This window comes from Sorghum bicolor, chromosome 8, assembly GCF_000003195.3.
Source record: "Sorghum bicolor cultivar BTx623 chromosome 8, Sorghum_bicolor_NCBIv3, whole genome shotgun sequence".
Taxonomy (NCBI): Eukaryota; Viridiplantae; Streptophyta; class Magnoliopsida; order Poales; family Poaceae; genus Sorghum; species Sorghum bicolor.
This window is the reverse complement of record NC_012877.2, coordinates 60,341,299-60,351,985: the sequence shown is the minus strand read 5'-3', so window position 1 is coordinate 60,351,985 and position 10,687 is coordinate 60,341,299. Positions and strand designations below refer to the sequence as shown.

Here is a 10,687-nt window from a genome sequence, read left to right as displayed (position 1 = left end):
TATTTTGCGAATAAGTTTGAACTCTAAAAGTAATATTATTATGGGACAGAGGGAGTCCTACCTGTTCGATCTCTACTGTATATTTTGCTATACAAAAGAGAGATAGAAAAAAAAAAGATGGAGGAGCCAGAACGTCAACCCTGACCTGATGATTAGACGCTTTCACCCTTGTGTGGTGGAATGGGCCGGTAGTGTGAGTGGCCTAAAGTGGTCTACTGGTAGAAATTGCTGATACAGATCAATTGCGGCCCAGGGCCCAACTAGGGCATGTTCGGAAGCCTCGTTTCTTTTTTTTTTTTGGCAGTAGCTGATGCTGCACCCACCTTGCAAAGTTGCAAGGTTCTTGTAGAAAACAGCAACCGCAGCGATCAGGCCCCAAGCATGCTGCATGCGCATTGGCGTTGCACATGAACATGACGCCGCCACCTTCTGGCCTGTGCTCCAGTCCCAGCTCACTGAACTTTCAGCAGCAATTTCAATCTAGTTTGATGTACAAGAAACAACACTCACCCAGTCACCCTGCACCAACAGCAGCTCATGTAGCCAGATTACCAGCTCTAAGGCAGGCATTTCCAAAAGGATTACAAAATCGAGTGCACGGGCAAACTCACAATACGCATGTAGTAGCAACATACGTCGCATAAGCTGTAGCAAAATTGGTACATCGGTGAGCCCAGCAAACAAAATTTCATAGATATTTCGCAGGTCGTTCATGCTAACAAAATTGGTACACTGCAGCAATCTTAATCCCGCTGTACCACGTAGCACCTTCCTTCCATCACGTCTCGTCGCCACACTTCTTCGTACTAGAACTGATCAGGTAATTAATGGCTATATAAATTGGTGAACTGATAATGTTGTAGGCTTTCCATCTTTGGGGGAAAGCTCAGGTTTCAGCATTTCACTCGTCATCTGAATTCTCAAACTTGATCGAGTGGGTTTGTAGGTCGATTTGCCCGCCCCTGTAGGTTCCACGCTTCTTCTTGGTCTTCTCGTGCCTAAAACCCCTGCAGCATGGAATTGTCGACCTAGTGTTAGGCTTGTGCAGGATCATAAACTACTAACATATTTACCGCTGTTGGTAACTCAGTATAGTTGTTCAATGTCCTCAATCTTCTCTTACTGTTCTTGAAAGAAATCAGAAAATAGCAAGAAGAAGTACCGACCTTCCCTTGACTTGGCCAAGGATCTCCTGTGCCTTTGCGCCATAACCAGTGTCTGCACCACCCTATAAGAGAGGTAACACAGATAAGCCATAAAAAAGGTTAAGCTTGATAAATGCTAAAATTTTTCACCATATGCATCCATGATCAAAGCAGTAAAGCACCTTAGCCCAGTACGAGTTATCCTGAAGCCTATCATCTGCAAATGTGACACTATCCACCTTGATCCGTTGAAAAGGAGTCACACTCTTAGGCTGCAGTAGATTTTTTTAAAAAGGAAATTTATCAGAATTTTGATGACACTGATCAGAATTTATCAGAATTTTAAAAAGGAAAAGGCTGCTGCTGCTGTTTTTGTTACAAGATTAATCACGAAATATCTATATCCAAGAGCCAATGGACCTAATAAGATCATTATCATAAGCACTACCAAGCATAAGATCAGCAACAGCATCACTGGTCAGTTTACCTGCATAATCTCTATTATACAAAGTAATGACAAGCAAATTAGAATGATGTTGGTGGATCCAAAGTATCAGGTATAGCAAATGTAATGAATTTCTAAACATCCTCAGGTTAATTCACACACTGGTAATCAGTTATTATGGAGGCATTTCTGAACCATAATGCATAAGCAAGCTGCTAAAAAAGCTAGTAGTAAATGAAGCATCATGTATAAACAAGATCTAAGAATTATGGATAACACCTCCTAAGGTGACTAAACTACAGGAAATGAAGGGAAAAAAAAAAAGGAAATTGACCAATGGATAAAGAGAAAGAAAACTGCATACTTCAGATGATTTTTTCGGCCTTTTACTTGGTTTTATGTTACTATCTTCATTTGTTTTATCCTCAGCAAAGCCATTGCTTAGACTTTGGTTAGCGGTGCTATCTTCTTTCGGAGTCACAGGGGCAATGCTTCCTTCAACTTCTTCTAGCTTCCGTTTTTTGCCAGCAACTGCATTTTCATTTGACGACTTTCCTTGGTGTTCTTCGTCAACATCCATCCCACTCTTGTTCCCATCATCTGGTTTTGGGACTGAATCTTTCTCTGCAGCTTCTTTACCTTCCACCTGAACATTTTCTTCCTGGTTAGACTTCTTCCACTTCTTTTTGGCCTTTTTCTCATTATCATTCTTCACTGTTTCTACAGCACCATTCTTTTCCTTGGCGCCATCAGCCTCAGCAGGTGCACTTCCTGCACCAGTCTTCTCTGAAGTCTTGACAGATGACTTATCTTTCTTCTTCTTTTTCTTTTCCACAGCACCACTTCTGTCATCAGCACCATCATTCTGATTTTTTGGTTCTTCCTCTCTAGATTCATTGCCATCTCCATTGACCTTTTCTGCTGACTCAAATTTGTTAATTATTGCTAATTCTGCCTTTTCCAGCCTAGCTTCGACATCATCATCTTTTCCCGGCTTCTTGCTTTTCTTCTTCTTGCCATCAAGCTTCTGATCATCGTTCTTCACAATTTCAGTTGCTTCACCGCTAGCAGCATCTGCAGCTGAAGGGTCAGCCTTGTCCTTCTTCTTTTTCTGTTTCTTCTCTTTGGGCTCACCATCCACATCAAGTTTCCGGTCAGCGTTCTTCACTGTTTCAGTTGCTTCAGCGCTAGCAGCATTCACAACTGAAGGGTCACCATTGTCTTTCTTCTTCTTCTTCTTCTTCTGTTTCTTCTCTTTGGCCTCACCATCCATATTTTCACTCGGCTTTTCCTCAGCTGAAGGCTCACTCACCTTGCTCTCTGCCTCACCTGCTTCTGTGCCATTTTTCTTATTTTCCTTGCTAACTTCTGCTGCTAGATCACAATTTTCCTTACCTGCGCCAGCAAATTGAGGTCGGCACGAAAACAAAAGTAAACAAAGGTGTCAATCAAAGACAAACAACACCCCAATTTGAACAAACAAAAGTGCTACCTTGTTCACTGCTTCCCAGGACAACAGCCGCTGGAGTTAAATTGCTGTGCGGCAACCAAATTTGCATCAGCAACCGATCATATTGTGCTAACAGCACACACAATTCTCACCAAACGAAGCAATGTGAGAGCTGACAAAGGTAAATGTTAATTGGATTTAGTACCTCGACTCCAAGAATTTGGCAACCAGCTCCTCCAAGTTCACCTGCGACGTCCCACACGCGCCGGCCTGGAACCAGAAATTCCCCAATCCGGCGCATCAGCAACAAACAGCGCCCCGAAACGGCAACACCACAAACGCACAGTACGGGGGAGAGGGTAACGAGCGCAGTTACCTCAAGGCCGGCCTCGGACTGGAGGGCGGCGAGCGTGCGCGGGAGCCCGGCTGACTCGAGAAAGGCGGCGACGGAAGCGACCACCGCGGCCCTCGCGCCGGGGGCGACGGCGACGGCGGCCCCTCCATTGGCCGCCGCCTTTCTCTTGCTCCTCTTCTCCTTCTTGGGCTCTTCCTTGGCCATGGCGGAAGCGGCGGCGCGGGGCTGCGAGGAGGCGGCGGCGAGTGCGACTTGGCGCGGGACGAAGAGCATCGGGCGGCTAGGGTTTGAGGCCGCGGGGTTTATACTTGGAGGCTTGGAAGACGGAACGGTGGAGTGGTGCGGTGACGGCGCGTGCTGCTGGGGAGCGAGCACGGGGGCCTGGTCGACTGAGTGTCTATGACGTGCGGGCCCGGTTTGAGTGGGTCCGAGTGATCAGTGAAAAGGTGGATGGTCCGCGCGTGCCGGAGGAGTGTTGTGGGCACTTGGGCGGGCGGGGAAGCTTCTAGAAGGAGCTCGAAGGCATGCTCCGACCCTGTGGGGTCCACTGTCATTCGGCGTACAGCAGTAAGGTAAAGGTGCTGTTCTTTTAACTGATTTTCTTTATCCTATCTTAGGTATACTTGCTCCGTTCCAAAAATAAGATTAAAAAACTATATATATCACGAAGGTATTAATATAATACTTGTTAACTATATATATCACGAAGGTAGCACAATATATAGATTGTGGCCACTAAAGTCATTTATATTGCTATATATAAAGATATCTTATCAGGAGGCCACATTATTGAAAGTTTTAGGGCGTATATATTTGGTTGGTGCTGAAGTTTGTGGTGACGAATATTAGACAAATTATGGATGCCATAAAAAGTGTGACGAGCAAAATTAAAGCCATGTTTATGATCAATTTTGGTAAAAACGAGTCCTATGACGTATGGGCCAGGATGCTATCAAAGTGTGGCATACCATAGTTGTGGTACTAAATCAAACTGTTTAAAAAACTCTAACATGACTAATATATGGTGTGGTAAGTTGTGGTTACCGGCCAAACAGATCCTTAGAGTATCAGATCATAACTTCACACTATAGTCATCCATCAGTAACTCATTTTGGATCACATCTTGATCCCACTTCCTTTGGTCGTTTAGGAGATGGATGGTCCGCGCGCATTGTAGGTCTCGTATGTACTCCCTCCTCCAGGTTTCTAAAAAAGTTCCTTTGAATAGCGATACAATTTCCAAAGTATAACTCTGATTTCTTATTTTTATAAAAAAAACTATTAAAACTGATATATATATATATATTATATAAGTATTTTTTAAAATAAATCTCTTCATATGATCTTCATGTTTCCAAACTTAATAATTTTAAAGTTATCCATATTTATATATCTCACTCAATGCTTTGTCTAGTCTTTGTCTAAAGTGGGTCCACTACCATTAGGTGCGGACAGCAATAAGGCTGATTTTCTTTTCCTTTGTTAGATATATGTTATTATTATAACATGTATCTATAATATAATTTATATTTAAAGAGCTAAAAATTTCTTCCTTAGTTTTTTTATCTGACTTGCCCCTTGTATATTCACTTTTACTAATCGCTTGTACCACGTTCACTGGGCAGTCCATGTATCAAACGCCAGCTGCAAGCTACGCATAGAAATGGTGGAAACTAGGAGCTCCAAAATGCGTACAACCTTCACAGGATAGCAGCGGGCCGTCTGCAGGCCCGGCGCCCCAGCTGGCATGTAGCGTTCAGCAACCGGTAGCATGCATGTGCAGCCTCACACCCTGCAATTTGAATCAAAATTCAGATTTGAAATGTGAATAGCGATTAGATCCACAAGATTTATCACTTCAAACTTAATTCGAACTCAAGTAGCACGAAGTCCATGTATTCGAGACGGCGTAGTTGAGGCATGAACGAAGTACAAACAAAACAAAAACAAAAGAAAAAAAAAGGAGAAACATACAAATAAAGCGAAACATGTGAATGGATCAAAATTGTTCTAAACTACTTGAATTCATCACTTCACTTAATCCGTCACAATGGCCATGTTTGGATCCATGGGTTAGAGTTAGATTTAGCTATTTGGAACTCAAATAGCCCTAAAGTATCCAAACATGAGGGTTAGATTGGGGTTATTTACATCTAACCCACCCCAAAAAACTATCCCCCCAAAGAGGTGCTTATTTGGGCTATTTGGGGCTATTTGAGGCGGGGCCCACAGGGAAAGGGATCGGCTGTGTCATACGGGATCCCTACTCGCGATGCCTCCCAACCACGACCCCGCCCGGTTACCAGCACTGCCGTCTCCCAGCTCGCCTCTCCGCTGCCTCTCAACCGTGCCGCCACCTCCAAGTTGTGTCTCCCGCCTCCCAACCGTGTCGCCACCTCCCAACAATGGCAAAACAACCAACAAGGTACCATATGGAGCAATGGCAAAATAGCCCGCCGCTAGCAATGGCAAAACGACATGCAAGGTACTATGTGGAGCAATGTCATTTGTGAGCGGGAGGAGACCACACAACAGCCGGCCACACCAAAAATCTAGCTAGAAAGGAGCCAAATGAATGGAAAAGTACATTTATTGTCAATCTAACTCTTACATCCAAACATCTCTTTGGTTAGAGTTAGTTGAGGGCTAGTCATGAGCTAGAGAATAACTCTAACCTCTAACTTAGTTAGAGTATCCAAACAGGGCCAATGTACATGTATACTAGCTATTTTTCTAATAGTAAAGTACAGATCGCTTCTGTGTTTTTTTTAATTGTTTCTATGCCTGTATGTGTTAGAGCAGCGTGACCAAATATGATAGAAATACAATCTCAAGAGAAAAAGGAGACATATGACATAAATCATTAATCTTTGAGCTTATCATGCCCATTGTGTCAGAACAGCATTCATGTTGAGGCACAATATAAAGTCTAATTTCAAGATGCAGGAACGCATGACATGATCATTGAATTTTCAAGCCACAAGTCATCCGGTTACATCCCAAGTCCCATTGTAGTGCACCAGTATTTTTTGTTAGTTATTATAATAAAAGCGATGACAATAGTGTGGATACATAATGAAGGTTTGCGCCTCTCTTACAGAGCCAACGCCGCCGCAATCGCTCCTTGCTCCACCGCCACATCTAGGGCCCCTTTCCATCTTCCTCTCTGGTGCCTCTATCGCAAACAAGAAGAGGAGGGGCCTCATCCTTTTTTCCCGTAGTTTTTTTATTTACCTAATTAGGGTTTGTTCTAATAAATTTTCTGACGAAATCATATGCTTTTCGGTCGACATCGTGTTTCCTGCAATGACTTCGGTGATTGCCACGACAAAAGATCGTCATTGAAAGCATCAATTTCATCGGTATACGACCAATTTGTGGCCTTTAACTGCAAAGAGAGGGGTGCTTCTAGGAGCCCCCTACGAAGACAACAACTCTGGGTCATCGATCTCATCTGCAGCCTATGTCATACACAATGATGCAAACCGTCAATATTGTTTCAATGGTCGAGATGCATTTTGGACTGGTTCCGATGCATTGAATCTTGCGATATATCTAATATTTTAGGGTTGGTCATTGGATTCGGCATAAGAACCCGCACTTTCGCTCCAGAGGGAAGCCATTGAGGAAAAAGACGACGAAAGGATCTAAGTAACATTATGTATTTTTTATTCTAGATTTTTCATATGTAATTCAGGGATGTACTGTGCCAAGACTTAATATAAGTCCCTCTTCCCTTTGGAGAAATAAATAAAATAAATAAAAGCGATGACAAATAAATCTGTGTGGTCATTATTTTGTATGTGGTGAATTTGATCATAAATAATCAATACTACGCACATCTATCACAAGTTTGATCAAAATTATAAAAAAATACTACAATAGTACTAAATATTGTTAATTAACAATTAAATATATTTAAGTGTAGACCTATGTAAATGGTTTATACTATTTTCTATAATCTAAATGTTCGGTCCAGTTTATAAGATGTAGTCTAACATTACATCTCTGAAAAGATTACACTTTGACCCCACTTATTTGTTTTGTATTAAATGTTTATAATATTACAATTTTATGGTTATTGGATGGTACTTTTGTTTAAAAATCTATAATTGTATCAAGTTTATATTACAATAGTTGAAAATTGTTGGCCAATCTTGATATGTGTGCGCCTAATAAACAGAATCAGAGGAAGCAGTAAAACTTTTTTTTTTAAAAAAAAAACTGACTTATTATTAGTCCAAATCTAAGATTGCACTGCTTTAATATGGAAGGAAACATGAAATTTGATCACATTTGTCCATCTTTTGTTGCTAATTAAAATTAACATAGCAAACATATATTGCTGTGCCATTCATAGATAAGTAAATCAATAATGTTTGATGTAAGCCTGTAAATTTGGCAAAAGCTGGCTAGCTAGGGCACAGTCAATGCAAGGACTGAGGCCATGGCAGCGTGTAGATTTTCGGCTCCACAACAGGCATCGCCTGCAGCTGCATCGTGTTCACGTCGAGGGAGAAGGACCAACTCCTCTTATCTCCACGTCGTCTCCATGTTAAGGATACTTCCAACACGGCCAATCTAGTGCCGCCGGCGACGACGTCCACCTCCCTCCACCGAGAGGGCTCCGGGTGGCCTTGCAGCCCACGTGTGGCCTCTGACAACCGGGGGATGCTGTGCTCGAGCACCCACTCGCCGCTGCTGGGGATCTGGCGGAACAGTTCCAGGTCCTTGCGGCACACATGGACAATGAACGCAGTTGCCGGCGAGGCGGTGGGTTCAGGGCTGCCGCCATGGACGACGGCGAACGTCGAGTACTCATTGTCTGAACCTGATTTCCTCACACGGATCGGCAGATCGACCTCGGAGAACTCCAACGCGCCGGCATTGTCAAGGACTCTGACGCTGCCCTCCGTCGTGGCGAGATAGAGACATCTGTCGATACGGCCGATGACTTGCCCCATGTAGCTTTCGAAGAGGTCGTCGTCGTCGTCGTCGTCGACTGCTTCCGTCGACTGCCTCACCAAACGCCAGCCGCCTCCGGCGTCAGCTGTGGAGAAGACGTAGACTCTGGAGAGATTGTCATGGTGGTAGTAGTAGTCGGAGCAGTACAACACCCTGAAATTCGATATGGAGATGTTGCCGCCGTCGTCGTCGTCGTCGCCGCTGTCGAGCAGAAAGAGGCGTGGCAAGTCGCTGCCCATTGGTGGGCGCGATATGTGCAGGTGTGGCGGAAGGTGGATATCCCGGCATCGGCGTGACAGCAGGTCGCAGACGACAAGGTCTGACACGACGTCGAACCCCTTGCGAAGGAGGACGAGGCCACCGTGGCAGTCGGCGACATGCCAGTGTCGCCAGTCATCACCGACGATGGTGTGGTGGCGCTGTAAGAGTTCCCAGGTGGAGAAGTCGTTGAGGGACGGGAGGATGGGCAGCGTCGTCGGCGACGACGTGGGCACGAACCGGTGACCGCCAACGTGATAGGTGTGGTCGTGTCTGACGACGACGGGAGGGTGGAGCGATCTGGCGAGGCGGAGGAAGGCGCGGCCGCCGTCGCCGCCGTCGACGATGCGGCGCCACCGTTTGCAGGCGCACGCCGCGCGGAAGAGCCAGAGCGGGGAGTCGAGGCGGAGGAGGATCAGCCTGAGCAGATCGTCCGGGACGTCATGGACGACACACCCCGGCTCCTCCGACGCCGCCGCCGGCTTCCGGTTCTTGCACCGCCGCTCCATGGGCGCCGTGGAGCGTCGGATCGGAAGCCCTAACGCCGCTGCCAGGGCGCTGCGATCCGTAGCGGCGTGAACGATAATCTGGGCCAGATTATATATCATCTGTTGGTGTTTGTGTATGAATGTATGATCCCATTCCCAACCGAATCAAAGGATTGCAATTTTGCAATGGGCCATACCGGCCCAAAATTAAGCAGCCCAACATGCGTATCGTACAATGTGGATATTGTTTGCGTCCTGCAATCCTAGGAAATGGAAAAACATGTTTATTGAAGACTTTTGCAATGAATATGTTTTATCCGTCTATAAAATTTTAAAGTCATATTTTATTTTATGATGATAACGACATCCATGACAAAATTTAATATTTACAATAATATGACTATGTAATATAAACATGTATCTAATCAAAATATAACTATAATGGATTTCTCCCATGTAAAATTTACTCGTAAATATATCATATCATTAGTTTACTTTTCATACCATTCACGTGTTACTATAGTTAAATATTGAGCTCATAAACATCCTTTGAGGACCCATAAAAGTTTGTAATTCTACATTTTTATTTAACTTAACAAAAATATAGTTGGGACGAAGAAGAAGCTGGCAAGAAGCCATAAAACTTAATATTGTCATGGCGCCTTGAGAGAGGAGTCGTAAGAAGTTGAGCCGGATCCAGAGTGTGCCAAATGGCCTATGAACATGCTTGACAGCATCTTCTTCGTCCGCTCAACAACTGCCACGACGACCTGCAATTCATGGTTGCCAGTGACGCCATCGATGTCATGGTCTACGTCAGATGGGGAACCGGTAGGTCAGTGTGGATTTCGTCAAAGGTGAAGATGCTGCACAACGAGCACGACTGCACGAGCACCTTGAGATCTTCACTTCTGAGTTCTGACCACCTCTCCTCCAACAAAAGAGGATCGAGGAAGGCTTCGGGAGATGGTATATGTACAACACTTCATGGTTCTCCAAGGCCATCCCCTCTCACTGCTTGAGGACGGAAGGAAGCATATGAGGCAATTTGATCACATTTGTCCTGCTTTTGGCACTACATAAACTTTATGAGATTGTCCCGAAATGATTTTGCATTCGCACATGTACAAAATGGGTTTGCATTCACACGTGTACGAAATGGGTTTGCATTGGCACGTGCACAAGACGGCATGCACGCCATCATGTCAAAGTTATCCATCTATTACACAAACAAGTTGGTATCAAAGCATCATAACTTAATAAACAGAATGCAACACAACACCGCACATAGCCGACGGCGTTGCACCGCCAACAAGCTATCCATTGCCCTTGACGACCAGAAGATGGCCAAAGAGCAGCAGAGAGGGGAGGGCACCCATGAGCACGCACTGCCGCGTCACCCAGCAAGCCCGTGACCAAGCTGCACACACTGCGCCACTGCTGGCCCCGCATGCACACAAAGAACATAGGCATGCTGCCCCACCGCCAACATGACTGTGCCCAAACTACGTGGGCCGCGCCACTGCAAGGCCACCCCTAGCTCAGGTCTGAGACAGTAGAAGATCCACCTCCGCAACAGAC

At 45.0% G+C, this 10,687-nt stretch overlaps 2 protein-coding genes across 2 annotated transcripts; both read right to left on the bottom strand.

Moving 5' to 3' along the window:
* Positions 521 to 3,683, bottom strand: LOC110429688 (suppressor protein SRP40). The gene is made up of 7 exons (XM_021446034.1): positions 3,417 to 3,683; positions 3,246 to 3,310; positions 3,083 to 3,126; positions 1,955 to 2,985; positions 1,328 to 1,417; positions 1,167 to 1,228; positions 521 to 1,007 (listed from the first exon to the last, which is right to left on the bottom strand). Exons 1-7 carry the CDS (start codon positions 3,666 to 3,668, stop codon positions 902 to 904), a joined length of 1,650 nt encoding a protein of 549 aa, XP_021301709.1. The 5' UTR covers positions 3,669 to 3,683; the 3' UTR covers positions 521 to 901.
* Positions 7,666 to 9,127, bottom strand: LOC8070165. The gene has a single exon (XM_002442488.2). The coding sequence runs from the start codon at positions 9,125 to 9,127 to the stop codon at positions 7,823 to 7,825; it is 1,305 nt and encodes a 434-aa protein (XP_002442533.1). The 3' UTR covers positions 7,666 to 7,822.

Coding starts and splice junctions, on each gene's coding strand:
- LOC110429688 (XM_021446034.1), bottom strand. CDS start 3,668: ATGCTCTTCGTCCCGCGCCAAGTCGCACTCGCCGCCGCCTCCTCGCAG. Junction 1,418..1,954: donor GGCCGAAAAAATCATCTGAA/GTATGCAGTTTT, acceptor AATCTACTGCAG/CCTAAGAGTGTGACTCCTTT. Junction 1,229..1,327: donor ATAACTCGTACTGGGCTAAG/GTGCTTTACTGC, acceptor CCTCTCTTATAG/GGTGGTGCAGACACTGGTTA.
- LOC8070165 (XM_002442488.2), bottom strand. CDS start 9,127: ATGGAGCGGCGGTGCAAGAACCGGAAGCCGGCGGCGGCGTCGGAGGAG.